This window comes from Agelaius phoeniceus, chromosome 23 (genome assembly GCF_051311805.1).
Source record: "Agelaius phoeniceus isolate bAgePho1 chromosome 23, bAgePho1.hap1, whole genome shotgun sequence".
Lineage (NCBI taxonomy): Eukaryota > Metazoa > Chordata > Aves > Passeriformes > Icteridae > Agelaius > Agelaius phoeniceus.
This window is the reverse complement of record NC_135287.1, coordinates 6,449,336-6,465,216: the sequence shown is the minus strand read 5'-3', so window position 1 is coordinate 6,465,216 and position 15,881 is coordinate 6,449,336. Positions and strand designations below refer to the sequence as shown.

Sequence of the window (15,881 nt, the reverse complement as noted above, 5' to 3'; positions counted from 1 at the left end):
TAAGGAAACTGCCCTGTAATACCTAAAGCACGGAAAAAGGAGGAGCTGATGGTGAAAAATCCTATAGAACAAGTAATAAATGTAATGTTAATCCATTCTTTTAGTTACTCTGAGGAAATCCTGTGAATGTTACAGAGCCTGGCTCTGTAAGGTGCCTTCTGTTGAGCCAGCAATAGTTAAGTGGAATTTCATTCACTTCCTGTGTTGCAAGTTTTGTTGAAAGTAGTTCCGCTGTTTCTATTTTTACCCTGATCAGAGGAGCCTGAGCTGCCTCGGGGTTACAAAAGACAGCTTGGGATCACCTCGAGCATTTCCACTCACTGCTTCTGTGAGCACCAGCACACAGAAAACTCCTGGCTTGGCTGGGAGCACAGCATCACACAATTCTTCTTTTTGAAGCCAGGCATATCAAAATCTCTGCTGAAATCAAACTGCTGGTGCATCTGAAAGCCCCTGTGACATGAGAACCTCACATCTTTGTGGTTTCTGAAAGGTGCATTTTACCATTTTACTTGTTGGAGTCGTTAAAAGAGCTGTTTGGATTTTTTTTAAATTTTTTTCTTTTTTTTTTTAGCTCTTCAAGTATAAAATTGTAAGATGTAGTTATAGGAAAAAAACTGTGGGTTTGTGGTTGATGTTTTCATAAGTAGTGGAGCTTGCACTTTATCCTGTGGATGCTAACTGTGTCACCTGAACTGAATCTGGTGGTAAGAGTGTAAAAGTAAGAAATGAGGACAGTAATTACAGAGAAGTGAAGCATTTTGAGGTTGGTTTCTTGTACTACAGCTCATAATTCCTCTGTGTTTGTAACATGCCTTCAGCAGAATGAGCTTTACAGACATGACAGCGTGTGCACGTCAAATGATGGCATGTGAGCACAATATTGTGACTAAATCAGCCTGTGGAGCTGATCCTTGCTACGTGTGAGGAGCTAAATTATATTGTGTCAGCTGGGTGCCTCTGAAGGAGGCAGGAAATACTGGAAGAAAATGAAAAAATCGTAGCTGGCAGTGGCAGAAATGGTTGTGCCACGTTAACATTGCCTTGAGGGGAAAAGGCATTTAGTCACAAAGCACATTAATTAATTTAACTAATTGTGTCAACGTGGCTGAGAGACACATCCCTGATTAAACCAAACCTTTCATGGCTTTCCAAGATGGAGCCCATACAGGAAACTGGGAAAGAAAAATCTGCTGAGGGTCTGGGGGAGGGAGACAGCACCACCAGAACCCCCAGCTCAGTTTGCAGCTGGAAGTTTCTGCTCAGCCTCCTGGAGCCCACAGCAACGTGTGGAGCAAACCCAAACCCGTCCTGGGGCAGGAAGGAAGAGCAGAACCACAGCAGAGGGGCTCAGGGCAGGAAGGAGGGGGAACCTGTCCGTGGGCATGGGGTAACTGAAGGAACACTCTTGCTTCATGCTGGTTTTGGTTCCCCAAAGTTCAGAGCCCGGTGGGTGCTGGGGTTGGGCAGCAGGGGCTGAGCTGAGCAGGCTCTGGAGCTGAGCCTGGCTGGTTCCACAGCCAATTCCCAGCTCACTCCCTGTGCACAGGCACTGATCCCTCCGTGCTCCAGCTGCAGGTGTTCCTCACCATGTGTGAAACACTTGGCTACTGTACACAGTGGAAAAAATATTTATCTTTTGACGTTTTCACATGTTGATTCGTTATTTCCAACCATAATAAACCGAGAGCTTTGCACGTACGTGTGAAAGCACTCGGGGCTGTGAAATCCCACCTCAGCTGGTGCTGTGAGCACACAACAGAGTCAGCTCTGGCTCTTTGAAGCTGGCCCAGGTGTTCCTGCAGCTGTCTGCACACTCTGGGGACAGCTCTGATGTGGCCTGAGGTCCCTGGGTAACGTTTTCAGCACTGCTTGGGTGGCAGGTGTTTAAATTCCACAGCAGCAGGATTTAGGTGCTGCACTCAGCTCTTCCCAAACTGGGCTTGGCATTTCAGTCTTGAACTTGTGAGGTTTAATTTTAATTAATTCTTGTAGGATTTAATTTTAACTTGTAAGATTTAATTTTAGCTTGTAAGATTTAGTTCTTTAACTCATAACTTGTCTCTGGTGGAGCCCTCGCTGACAGTTTTCTGTGCATTACTGTGTTGAGGTAAAATTTTAAAAAGTGGGACATTGCTGGAGGTCTGTGGCCAAAGCTGTTTGGCAATCTCCAGTCTAAGAGCCATAAATGTTCTTTGAATATGTGCCCCTTTTTCTGAGAGTACATTCACATCTGCTTAGTTGAAGCAATAGCAATAAGGACAGTTCTGCTGTTACTAAAAATAAAGCACAATCATCAGTAAGCTTTGACATGCCAATAAAAATATTCTCTAGAATTGAAAGTGTTTATTTGATCTGTATAAATTTACAAATATGTAAATTGTTAAAATAAAGGAAATATTTAGCCCAGGACTGGTAACTATTTGCTGTATGTAAGAGTCAGTAACACAAACTATTCTGCAATTTGCTGCTCTTGATGTTCACTTCCTGTGGTTTTTCCTGTTATTTACTCACAATATAGCTGGATATTTATAAAAAATATGATAACCTTGAGAATTTAAAATGTTCAGCTGGTTTTGGAAACCAAGTCCTTCAATGTGTGTGTGTAAAACCGTTTGTTTATCCATCCTTAAGCCTGAGGAAGTTCTTATTTCTCTCATTAACTGATGTGCTCAGCTGAGTGCAAGCACTTCCTGGAGCTCAGCTGAGGCAGAAGAGATAAACAGCTGGGCCCAGGAATATTCCCTGGCTTCTTGCAGTGTTTTGTTTAAACCATGCACTTGTTCAGGGTCAGAAATGCATCAAAGTGCTTTTCTGTCATACACAAATTTCCCCACATTGTTCTGGGCAGCAATAGGAGAGTACAAAATCATTAGCAAGTTTATTAAAGCCTCTATTTTTATAAACTCAGTAAAAAAAAAAGCCCATAATTTTTTGCTTGGGTTGTAGATTAAATGATTGATAACAGCCTGGTGTTTGCTTTTTCTTTTTGCACAAACACAAACTGTCCTCTTTTATTTTTTTTTGCCTTTTTATGAGTGAGTGCTTTCAGAATTCCACACCTCTGATTTGCAATTTTTCTAATATTTCTCAGAAAAAGGCATTGCAGGGACATGGTGGGAATCTCCATGGGAGGGACCTGGGGTGGGAATTTACAGTTAAATCATTTTCCCCTTACCACAAGCTCAGAATCCGAGCCTTCCCCAGAAGTGCAAGGAGAAATACACAGCTTTGAATTACTTAACATGCCAAACCCAGACTGTAAAACTGCTTCAAAATACCCAGTTTGAGTGTGTGACACATCCAGAGACAGCTGGGGAATGGGGCAGCTCGGGGAAGAGCAGCTGGGGGCTTTTCCTTGTGTTAATCCCAAGCACCTGCTGTTGTTGGACACGTTTGAAATGACAAAAAACCAGAATTCTTTGTGTAGCTGGTGTTTTCCATAAACACTTTGAGCAGCTTTCATTGCTGCACACAAATGAATATGTAGCTGAATAAAGAAGGGTGAGAAAGAACTGCTGTCAGAGAAAATTTAGAGTTTTGGGCCCTTCTAATCTACCCAGACTGTCAGGGTATAGGGAAAGGGCTCATGAGGGGCTGAGGAAATACTAGAATATATGTCAAGCAATATGGTCACTTCCAGTTGAGTCTGGACTCTGGGAAAATATGGGAAATGTCCCAAATGCCCAGGGAATTTTTGTGGGAAGGCTGGAGGTCAGTTCTGCAATCAGGCACATTTACAGGATAAGTCCTTCAAGTGGCAATATCATGTTTGGAGCAACTGGTATCTGAAAAATGTCCAAGATGAAGTGAACAGGAACCAATCCAACCAGAGCACCAGCAACTGGTGAAAGGCTGGAGCCTGGGACAGTGGAGTTTGCTGCCAAACACAAATGTTCTGCAACAGCAGCAAACTCAGGGAGAAAGATGGGAAAAGAAGAGAATCCAATGTGGCTGGGGATGTTCCCTCGCTGTGTGGTTCAATATTTCAATAATCAGTGCCATAAGTGAGTCTGTGCCATGCCTGGGTGGTTTCTGAGCAGCTCTGGTGTGCTGGGCACTGCTCACAAGTTGTTCTTCCCCACATGATGCCAGTTCCTTCTTTTACCTTCAAGCACATGATGTGGGGGTGAGAAAAAACCCTCTGGCCTAGAAATATCCCTGTGTCTTTTCAGGAACTTGTCCTAGCAGTGGAGTGGAGGAGAATATTCAGAATATTTATTTGGATAAAGGAGTGAGAGAGAGGTGTCTGTGGTGAATAGAATAGCAGAAAATATCTATTCTCTTCTCCAGCTTAAAAAAGGGCATTTCCTGTGGGATAGAGCACTCCTGATGTCTCAGTGGCACCAGGCAGGGAAGGGACTTGAGGTCCCAGCTGTAATTCAAATTGGATAATTAAACACAATGTTTGAGAGCTTTTGTGTGTAAGTTGTGACCTTTTTAGGAAAAACCTGCAGGTGTTTTTGCATTCCCTTGGGAGCTTGGGCCTGTTAGGATCAAATAGAGATTCCCTGAGCAAATCTATTGTGTTGGGAGCCTCTGGAGACCTGCAGAGACATTCAGCTTCCATTGTCTGGGGTAGGAATAGTTTTATGTGCTCTCAAAAGGGATTTTCAGACCCAAACCTGATGAGTTTTTGTCTTCAATATTTGGTAGGTGAGGTCTGAGTATTGGTTTTGCACATTTTCTGTGAATGTGTTTCTCCATGGGAGGATTTTTGCCTGCCCACCTAAAAGAGATTATACAGATTTTGTCATTGTGGAAAATGTCTTGAGAAACACAGACCTTTCTGGTAGTTCCCATGTTTTGGATGTTTGCTGGGGAAACACTTGAAGGAGAGCCCCAGATCAGAATTTTGCATGCTGGGATCATTCTTGAATTGCAATAAATGCTGAATCTGCTTTACTTGGAATGCTAAACTCTTTTTTTCCTAAAAGAAACAATTTCTGTGGTCCTTTGCAGGAGGAACCTGACCAAACTGTCCCTGATATTCAGCCACATGCTGGCAGAACTCAAAGGGATTTTCCCCAGTGGCCTCTTCCAGGGGGACACGTTCCGGATCACCAAGGCAGATGCTGCAGAATTTTGGAGAAAAGCTTTTGGTGAAAAGTAAGTTCCTAACTCTGCTTAAAAACAGGTGTGGGAGCAAACTGCACCTGGTATTTTTTAAGAATTCTGTTTGGCCCTTCAGGAAGGGCTTTGTCAGGTTAAAATAAATGATGGGAGAGACCTACTGCTCATATCTACATTACATTTCCCAGTTTTTGTCCTGTCTGGTTTTAAATGTGTCAAGTGATGAATCTTTCCCCAGTTTCCCCAGGAGACTCTTGTATTGTCCCAGTGTTTTCCTTGATTATTCGGCTTTAATTTTCCTCTCCTTGATTTAATTCTTTAACTTTTAAGTAAGCTCTACAAGCTATGCAAAATAATCCTTTCTTCTTCCAAAGGTTACCATGCCCCCAACATGGGTTGTTCTTTAGCTAAGCCATAATATTACATTCTTTTCATCTTCCCTCCAATTAGTCTTTCCAATCATTCACTCACCTCTCTTCTTCTCTGAATTTCTGTGTAGAAAATGGCTTTGCTAAGAGTGAAGGGGAAAGGGAAATGCAACAGTCTGTGTGTGCAGACTGCTGAAATGTCAGGTTTAATTTCTGTATCTAATGAAACACTGGCTAAATGAACCATGGAGGTGTTCACAGCAATGTTTGGGGATTAAAGTTAATGGATTGGGTACTGCTTTCAAACGGAGGGAGCTGAGGTACTTCACCTAAAGAGTTTAATTAGTAGCTGTCAGAACAAAAAGCCATAATGTATTTACTCATGAATAGCACAGTTGTCTGAAGTGAGGCATTTTCTTTCTGTGTTTCTATGCCACTTGATTTATTAAAAAAAGGAAAATATTCCTTTAAACAGGAGCCTGTGTTTTGGCTTCTGATTATCTTCCTTCTCCAGTTAATCCTTCTTTAGAGAGTTGGTTGCAGCTTTTTTTTTTAACCATCTAGACTTAACTTCTTCTCTGCCAGCTGCAGCACTGTGAAATTATTATCAAGTGATGCTATGGTAGGACTGCAGAAAGAGGGAAAAGAGAAACCAGAGGGGGGCTTCTAATTCCAAAATTTTGCATGTGCAGAGAAAATTGCTATAATTTCATTTGGCTGCTGATTTCCTGCAGTACCAAGAAATCTGGTTTTTTGTGTAACATGAATAAATCTCGTGTGGCTGTTTTTGATTTTCCTCTATTATCACAACATGGATGCTGACAAAGACAAGGTGTGGGTGTGTTCATGGTGTGGTGCTCAGCCATTTGCCTTCCCTGCTTTCCCCAGGACCATTGTTCCTTGGAAGAGTTTTCGCCAGGCCCTGCACGAGGTGCATCCCATCAGCTCTGGCCTGGAGGCCATGGCTCTCAAATCAACCATTGACCTGACCTGCAATGATTACATCTCAGTGTTTGAGTTTGACATCTTCACACGACTCTTCCAGGTGAGGACTGAGCAATGGGAATCACTTCAGGTGTTTTGCTCTTCTTTATCCAGGCCAATATTTTACACTCATTATTTGTGCTGTATGGGATTTGCTTGCCTTGCCCTCCATCCCTTCAAGAGTATTACTTAAGACCCCATATTGCAGTAAATGTGAGTAATATTTCTGGCTGTAGAATAAGAAAAATCCCTAAATATACCCAGGCACATTCAGCATCCTGCCATGAATCAGGATTTCTCTTTCAAAGGTCACTTTGAGACTGAAGCTCTGACACAGCTTCTGCAAGCCAGGAAATGTGAAGCTTAGTTCATCACTCTGTCTTCCCTTTCTTTATTGTCAGATTTATTTTCCATGGAGAGGGGGGGTATTCAGGATGGAGCTCAAGCATGGAAATTTGGGTTTCCTATCTTTTGAACTGCCCCAGCCAGGATGTTGTGAACATGTCTGTGTGTGTGAGGAATCTCTGTATCACTGAAGGGATATTAACAGTAGGTGAAATTCTTCCCCACAGTCTCTAATAGTGCTAAATTCAAAAACACAGCTTCTGATGGTACAATTGGGTATTTACAAGAACAATCACTTACTTCTTTGGCTCTGACTTGCCTTTTCCCATGTGATGGGGTGGGTTGTAATTAAGATATGTCTAGATGAAAAATTCCCATGTTTGGTGTTGCAATGTAGCTGATCTCATTCAGCACTTTTTCCAAGTGTTGTTCATAAAGAACAAGTCAAGAGCTGCTGCAAATTCCAGGGGTTGCAGAGTTCTTAGGGAATGCTGATACCTTCCTGCAGACAAGTTAAAAAACTTGGAGAAATCAGGGGAGATTTACACAGCCAAGCCTTTCTCAGGACTGTGAGATTTCAAATGGTTGTTATGACTTTGGGGGCATCATTTTAAGCAATATTTGAGATGTGTGTGCTGGTTTCTTCATTCAGATCTGAGCCCAGCCACAGTCCTTGCCACACCCTGGTGAGGTTGGGTTGGTGAGGAACAGTCACAAGTTACAGACAGTGAAACTGAGACAGAGGGGAGGCCACTGTCCCCAGGCCATGCAGGAAGTCGGTATTGGAGAGCAGAGCAGTCATGGTTCCTGGGCTCTGCATAATCTCATTAAACTCCTGCCTTTATCCCTGTCTGGGAATGACTCATTCTCTCTGCAGAAGCAGCACAATTGATGGCTATTCTTAAGCTGTGACCTCAGTGACTTCTCCTTTTGTATTTATTAAGGGAGTTTTGATTAAGGTCTGTCTTAGGTGATAATTTGATCCCCAACAAGCGACAAACTCAAATGCCACGTGCTGCATGGGAATGAATGTTTTCATTTCTCTACTGGCTTTGTGGTGGAACAGAAACATGTTTCTCTGACTGCAGAACCCTTTGATTCAGGAACATTAACCCTTTCCAGAAGTGTGTGCTTAATTTGTTTCTTTGGTTATTCCCCAGCCCTGGTCATCTTTGCTGAGGAACTGGAACAGCCTGGCAGTGACTCACCCTGGCTATATGGCATTCCTCACCTATGACGAGGTGAAGGCCAGACTGCAGAAATTCATTCACAAACCTGGCAGGTGAGAGGGAGCTCAGCCAGCAGGGAGGGTCTGCCTGCCATCACTGATTGCAGCAGGGCTGACACAGATTATCTGTGCTCCTTTCTGCAGCTTGTGTGGTCACTTCTGGGCTGCTTTTAAACAGGGAAGCCTCCTGTAGTCTGTTTGTTTGTTGGGCTTTTCAAAGTTGATTTGAAACAAATGGTTTTAAGGATGTTAGCTTCTCTTACTCTGGATTCTGGGTTTAATTTCACCTGGAGGCCAGTTGGATTCTTTTCTCATTTTGTATCATATTGCAAAGTTCCCCTTTGAACCGCCTGGGCCTCAGTTGAGGAAAGCTGCTACAAATCATCAAGTTATTCCTACTAATTTTATTTACTGTCTTGATATGGCCAGACAAAGGCTGCCTACTTGTCACTGAACGTTTTCAGTCAGTTCCAAGCTGAGGTTTCTTTCCTTTGTGTGTTTTTAGTTACATTTTCCGACTGAGCTGTACCCGCCTGGGTCAGTGGGCCATTGGCTACGTCACTGCAGATGGGAACATTCTCCAGACAATCCCCCACAACAAACCTCTTTTCCAAGCACTGATTGATGGCTTCAGGGAAGGCTTGTAAGTAACTTTAGGAAAATTAGGACAACAAAGCAGTTAAGATTTGAATAGCCCCATTGCTGTCAGTGGAATAAGTCATTGCTGAACTATTTTGGCACTCAGGAATTACTGACAGCTGTCTTTGCACTGTAGAGCTGTGCAAGAGCAGATGATAAATGTGCACCAGTGTTTCCCTTCTCATAAATCCCTTTTTTTTTTTTTTTTGTCAAACCCTTAATTTGAACCAATACTTTTAAGAATAACGTGTTTAATTTTGGAATTTCTGGAATAAAATTCCTCCAGAATTTTAGATTTCAGAATACCTTGACTTCCCACCCCTTGCTTCTCACCTTCATTCTTTCTTCCCTTCCCACCTCCAAAAGAAACCTTAGCTCTGTGTACAGGCATTTAGAGATATTTTTTCTCCCAACTCCTTCCAGTTATTTATTTCCTGATGGCCGGAATCAGAATCCTGATTTGACTGGCTTGTGTGAGCCCACACCTCAGGACCACATTAAAGTTACACAGGTGAGTAAAGTATTCCATAAAAGATTCCATTCCATGCAACTCTCTGCCTTTCTCCCTGATTTCCACCCTCCTTAGCTATTCACCCAGTTCTGTCAGAATTGTTTTTAGTGCTGCAGCATTTTACAAAATGCAGAAATCTTTGTGTGATAGGGATGGGCAGATAAGATGGCAAAACCAGATTTTAAGGGTTTATTTTTAGAATGTTCTGCCAACATTGATGCTTTTGTGCCATTCAACATCAACACGTCTTGAACCCTGCTTTTCTTGGGATGCTTAAATGAAAATTATTGGATCATTTGAATTCCACTTTTTTCAGAGCTTGACAGATGCATCTAGCACATAAAATGATGGTGAAATCTTTGCATTTATGCTGTGATTTATGCTGGCTTTCCCTCAGGAGCAATATGAGCTGTACTGTGAGATGGGCTCCACATTCCAGCTGTGTAAAATCTGTGCTGAGAACGACAAGGACGTGAAGATTGAACCTTGTGGGCACCTGATGTGCACCTCCTGTCTCACAGCCTGGCAGGTGAGCCTTGGCCTCTTCTTTATCTGGCTCTTCTTTATCTCTCTGAGGGCAGCTGCTTGATCTTTTACAGGTATTCTCTTCTTTGGCAGATTCTTATTCAGAATATCTTTTACAGGTATATTCTTTTCTCAGAACTGTTCAGGTGTGGAGAGAACATAGCAGAAACATTGTCTCATTATGTCACAGCATCAGAAGCTGTTTAGATGCCTCATATCTTAATATGGAACAAGGAAAAACTGTGAATACTTCCTAAAGTGCTGTTTTTCTGCCTCAAGGAGAAAATATTCCCTATTTCTAGCCCAGTTTTCCTTTGTTACTCCTCTCAGTTGAAAGCTCCCTGCCAAAAAGCAGGTTACAAGCTGATTGTTTCTGGAGCAGGTGATAATTGTGCCCCCCAGAGGCTGCTGTGACAGATCTCTTGTGTCCCCTGCAGGAATCTGAAGGCCAGGGCTGTCCCTTCTGCCGCTGTGAGATCAAAGGCACGGAGCCGATCGTGGTGGATCCCTTTGATCCCAGGGGAGGAGGAGGATTGTCCAGGCAAGGGGCAGAAGGAACTCCCTCTCCCAATTACGATGATGATGATGATGACAAAGCTGATGATTCCCTCTTCATGATGAAAGAACTCGCTGGTACCAAAGTAAGTTCATAAATGATAAATGAGGCAGGGCCTTTTCTGCAGCAGTTTCAGTGATTTTTAGTGCCTGTGAGGTTTGTCAGACCATGTAGCAGTAAACATCCTGCTCCCTATGGAAAACAGGGGTTTAGGTCCAGTTTTGTGAGCTCATTTCACACTGAGTTTGGGATCACAATTTAAAGCCTTTGATCTCTTGTGTGTAGTCTTGGAGGAATCCCCAGAGGGGTGAAAAAGCTGGACTGACCTGTTGGAATGGAAGGGCTGGGTTTGGAGCTCTCCTCTGTGTGTTAGATTTTGATTTTCTAGCCAGAATTCACCCAGATCAGCAGAAATTCATCCATTTTTCCCCAGTGATGGATACAGCCTTCCCAAGGTCCTGATAAATAACAGGGCAGGCTGTTCTGCTGAGGAACTCAATTGGGCTGTCATCTTTTTATATGGTGGCTGATAAATCTGTCTAATAAAGGTGTGATAACCCTGCTTCCCTCCAGGAGCTGTGTACAGGCATTCTTTGTGGATCCCTGTGTGACTTTTTCATTTCATTTCCATTTCTCATTTTAAAATCTGATTGCTGCTCTTGCATTTTTTTTTACTGCATAGGGAAGTGGGTTTGAATTTGGTTAATTTTTAATAGCTGAATCAACTAAAATAAGCTGCATTTCCTAGTCAGAAAAAATCTTCACCTCTGGTTTACCTGGAGTCTTTTTTCCCTTTATCTTCCATCCTGTGAAAAAATATACTAATCTGTAAACACTGTTCCTGGAGGGCTTTTTTTTACATATTTTGGGGAAGCAAAGCAATTTTCTTGGTGTGACATCCTGTCAATGTTGGCTTTAGTGAGCTCAAACATACGTGAAGCTTTTCAAAATGCAACAGCACTAACTTTGATTGTAAAAAAAGAGAAAATAAAGAGAATAACAGGCACTGTGCTGCTTTGTTAAGTGGAAAAGCAGCTTTCCAGAGACAAAAATGGAGGCTTTGGTGCACACCAGTGCTCTGTAGTGAAAGCAGTTTGCACAGGGACAGGAGGCTTTGCAGCAGATCGTGCCCTCTGGTGTTGAAAAGCAGGTCCAGGCCCACTGAGGCAGCTTTGTTACTCCATGAGAGCAGCTCAGCTTGGGTTTCTAAGTTGAATTTTTGTTACTCCATGAGAGCAGCTCGGTTTGGGTTTCCAAGTTGAATTTTTGTTACTCCATGAGAGCAGCTCGGTTTGGGTTTCTAAGTTGAATTTTTGTTACTCCATGAGAGCAGCTCGGTTTGCATTTTTGTTACTCTATCAAACAACTTGGTTTGTGTTTCTAAGTTGCATTTTTGTTATTCCATCAGGACACCTTGATTCCTGTCTCTAAATTGCATTTTTGTTACTCCATTAGGACACCTTGGTTTGTGTTTCTAAGTTGCATTTTTGTTACTCAATCAGGAAACCTTAGTTTGTGTTTCTACATTGCATTTTTGTTACTCCATCAGGACACCTTAGTTTGTGTTTCTACATTGCATTTTTGTTATTCCATCAGGACACCTTAGTTTGTGTTTTTAGGTTGCATTTTTGTTACTCCATCAGAACACCTTGGTTTGTGTTTCTAAGTTGCATTTTTGTTACTCCATCAGGACACCTTGGTGTGTGTTTCTAAGTTGCATTTTTGTTACTCCATCAGGACACCTTGGTGTGTGTTTCTGAGTTGCATTTCAGTGGTGTCTCACTGCTAAGCTTGGATTGCTCCAAGCTCTGGGCGCTGCCTCCATTCCTGGAGGACAGCTGTTACCCCCAGAGCACTTTGTAGCTGGAGAGGCTCTCCAGAGGGCAGGAACTCCTGGCCTGAGCCCTGTGCTGATGTCCCATGTCCCTCTCTCAGGTGGAACGCCCTCCCTCGCCGTTCTCAGTGGCTCCTCAGGCCGCGCTGCCCCCTGTGCCGCCCCGGCTGGACCTGCTGCAGCAGCGAGTGGCCAACCCGCCCGGGGCCTCCAGCCCTGGCACCGCTTCCAAGGTCAGACACAGCCCTCTTTTCTCTTCAGTGTGATCTCAGTGGGGCAGAATCAGACACAGCCCTTTCTTTCCCTTTCAGTGGGGCAGAATCAGACACAGCCCTTTCTTTCCCCTTCACTGTGATTTCTGTGGGGCAGAATCAGACACACCCCTTTCTTTCCCCTTCAGTGTGATTTCTGTGGGGCAGAATCAGACACAGCCCTCTCTTTCCCCTTCAGTGTGGTTTGAATGGGGCAGAATCAGACACAGCCCTTTCTTTCCCCTTCAGTGTGGTTTGAATGGGGCAGAATCAGACACAGCCCTCTCTTTCCCCTTCAGTGTCATTTCAGTGGGGCAGAATCAGACAGCCCTTTCTTTCCCCTTCAGTGTGATTTCTGTGGGGCAGAATCAGACACAGCCCTTTCTTTCCCCTTCAGTGTGATTTCAGTGGGGCAGAACAATCTGGGGACCCCAACATGTTCTCTCTGACATCCCCAAGTACTTTCTTCTTTTTCTGTCCTGCATCCTGAACTACCAAATTATTATTACTGCTATCACATTCTCTGTTTTCAGCCTCAGTCCCTGCTCCCTGCACCCTTTGGATTTTCCTCATATTTTGTTCTAGCTGATACAGAAGGTATCATATTTCTCTCCCCCAACTTTTCTGCACTCATTTCTCCATCAAGCATTTTTTACATAGAAAATGAAGGAAGGAATTCAATGTATGTATGTGACTGGGAGAAATGAACTGGCTTTCTGATTGATCAGCAGAAGGCAGGAGGATGATCTTGGTGGCATTAAGTTAATGGTACTTGAGATGCAGCAGCAGTTCTTCATCTGGTTCAGATGAAATAATGAAATTAGGAAAGTTCAGGCAGAAGAAAATACCTGTTTCTGTGAATACTTATCACTGACTGAATGTTAACTTGTACAAATAACCCACAACTGAATCATTTTTTAAAATAATGGGGAGGCTCTGTTTGGATTCCAATCCAAGGCTGCTGTAAGCTCATGTCTTCCCTCAAGAAGAGGAATCTGGGTGTTGCTATAGGACACGAAAGAGCACAAGCTCACACTGCTGTTCTCAAGGTGAAGAAAAAAGGAAAGTTTATTTTCTGACTCCAACATTTATAGTTTTCTAAGAGTGACAGTGGATTGGAGGGTGACAGTGCCACCTCTCCAATGACACTGAACAAACCAGCAGTCTGTCAACTTTCTCTTCTTTCATAAAGTAATGCAAAACAATGAGTTATTTACAAAAAGTGTGTGAGAAAGTTTGCTACAAGAATGTCAACATCAGAAAGCTTAGAAAATCTTCAAAAATCAGGGTGACAATCTGGGGTGTTCAGAGCCTGGCTGGAGCGCACATAGTTCCTGTGTTATCTCCTCAAGCCTGTGCAGAAGGTGCGGAGATATCTCGACATTCTTGAGATGATGTACTAATACCAACAGATAAACCCACCCCAAACTCTCCCTCCTGTTTATCTCTTCTGCCTGGCCTGTCTGTTCTAAGCACTGTTTCTCTCCCTGCTCCTCCCAGGCTGCTCCAGGTGCTCTGCACAAGGACAAACCTCTGCCGATCCCCCCCACGCTGCGGGACCTGCCCCCTCCACCACCCCCGGACCGCCCGCACCCCCTGGGCCCCGAGAGCCGCCCGCAGCGCCGGCCCCTGCCCTGCACTCCTGGCGACAGGGACAAGCCACCCCCGCTGCCCTCCAACCGCCAGGGCGACCCCTGGCCCGCCAGGCCCATGCCCAAAGCCCCAGCGGAGCCCTGGGCCGGCAGGGAGCTCTCAAACAGGCACTCGCTGCCCTTCTCGCTGCCCTCGCAGCTGGAGGCCAGGGCGCTCGGCAGCACCCTCAGCCTGGACAGCCCCGCGGTGAGTAGCTCTGGAGGGAGCCTGGAGAGGCAGTCTGGGAGAAAAGGCACCTTCTTCTCATGCTGAGGAGTGGGATTTTGTCATGGGAGAGATGGAAAAGAATTGGTTCTAGCCAAGGGAGATGCTTTCATTCCTTTTGGGAACAAAGCTGAAAGCCCTGTGGTGAGTAGCTCTGGAGGGAGCCTGGAGAGGCAATCCGGGGGAAAAGGCACCTTCTTCTCATGCTGAGGAGTGGGATTTTGTCATGGGAGAAATGGAAAAGAATTGGTGTATTCCAGGCAAGAGAGATGCTTTCATTCCTTTTGGGAACAAGGTTGAAATCCCAGTTGAAATGCCAATTGCCTGATTGTGGCATTCACATGTCCTCTGAACGTGCTCTTGGCAGCACACTCATCCTGGATAGCCCCACAATGAGTAGCTCTGGAGGGAGCCTGGAGAGGCAGTCTGGGAGAAAAGGCACCTTGTTCTCATACTGAGGAGTGGGATTTTGTCATGGGAGAGATGGAAAGAAATTGGTGTGTTCCAGGCAAGGGAGATGCTTTCATTCCTTTTGGGAACAAAGTCGAAAGCCCTGTGGTGAGTAGCTCTGAAGGGAGCCTGGAGAGGCAATCCAGGGAAAAGGCACCTTGTTCTCACACTGAGGAGTGGGATTTTGTCATGGGAGAGATGGAAAAGAATTGGTGTATTCCATGCAAGAGAGATTCTTTCATTCCTTTTGGGAACAAGGTTGAAATCCCAGTTGAAATCCCAATTGCCTGGTTATTGTTCACCTTTCAGTGCTGAAAAGCTGAGGATGTCTTCTGTTGTTCTCTTGTCACAGACATATTTTATGAAAAATCTTTTTGCTAAGATCTTTTCTCTTTTCTCAGCTCTGGAGAGAAGCTGAGAGGCCTCAGAAATGAAAAATTAGCAAAAAATTATCTGCTGCTGTGGAATGCAGAGGTGTATCTTTGATTAGTCTCATGTGGTTGTTTCTAATTAATAGCTAATCACAGTCTAACTGTCTCAGACTCTTTAGTCAGTCACAAGATTTTATTATCATTTTATTCTTTTCTTTGCTAGCTTCCTGATGAAATTTTTCCTTCTACTCTTTAGTATACTTTTACTATATCATTTTTTAAAAATATAATATATATCATAAAATAATAAATCAACCTTCTGAAACATAGAATCAAGATTCTCATCTCTTCCCTTGTCCTGGGACCCCTGTGAACACCACCAAATTCTCTGAAGAATTCTGATTTACTCTGCTGGCTTTTCAGCCCTGAGAAAACCACCATGCCAGCTGTGAGGAGTTTGACTGGATAAAACCTGAGTTCAGTTTGGGTCTGTTCACCCACAGGACACTGTTACCAGTGAACTGATTAGTTCAACATTTTGTTGTCTAAAGGAAATTTCAGGCAGTTTTGCTTTCCTTGATTCCATTTCCTTAATTTTTCCTTCTAATGCTTCCAGCTTTCTAAAATTGAAACAAGCACAGTTTTTGCCAGATTTTCTAAGAAAATGGCACGTGCACAGTTTAATCCTGTCTCCAATTCTGTCTGTTTATCTGCATCCTTTTCCTCTTGGCTCCCATCTTGGCCTGTTTCAGCTGAATTTGCCAAGGCCATTGGAACCTCAAAATGTGAAGTTCTTCCTGCAGGAAAGTCCCTGCAGTGTCCCCAGTGAGGGGAAGCTGTCAGAGAATTCCTAGATTTCTGAGGTGTCAGTAGAAGAAATGAGGATACT

The 15,881-nt window shown here is 43.8% G+C and overlaps 1 protein-coding gene across 1 annotated transcript in view; it reads left to right on the top strand.

Annotated features, from left to right (window-relative positions):
* Positions 1-15,881, top strand: part of CBL (Cbl proto-oncogene) — a 36,712-nt gene that overhangs the window by 12,541 nt on the left and 8,290 nt on the right. The window contains exons 3-11 of the mRNA XM_054647511.2: positions 4,963-5,109; positions 6,330-6,486; positions 7,931-8,052; positions 8,504-8,641; positions 9,061-9,148; positions 9,546-9,677; positions 10,111-10,314; positions 12,165-12,296; positions 13,815-14,153. Coding sequence (XP_054503486.2) covers positions 4,963-5,109; positions 6,330-6,486; positions 7,931-8,052; positions 8,504-8,641; positions 9,061-9,148; positions 9,546-9,677; positions 10,111-10,314; positions 12,165-12,296; positions 13,815-14,153 — 1,459 coding nt within the window. The remainder of the gene's footprint in view (positions 1-4,962; positions 5,110-6,329; positions 6,487-7,930; positions 8,053-8,503; positions 8,642-9,060; positions 9,149-9,545; positions 9,678-10,110; positions 10,315-12,164; positions 12,297-13,814; positions 14,154-15,881) is intronic.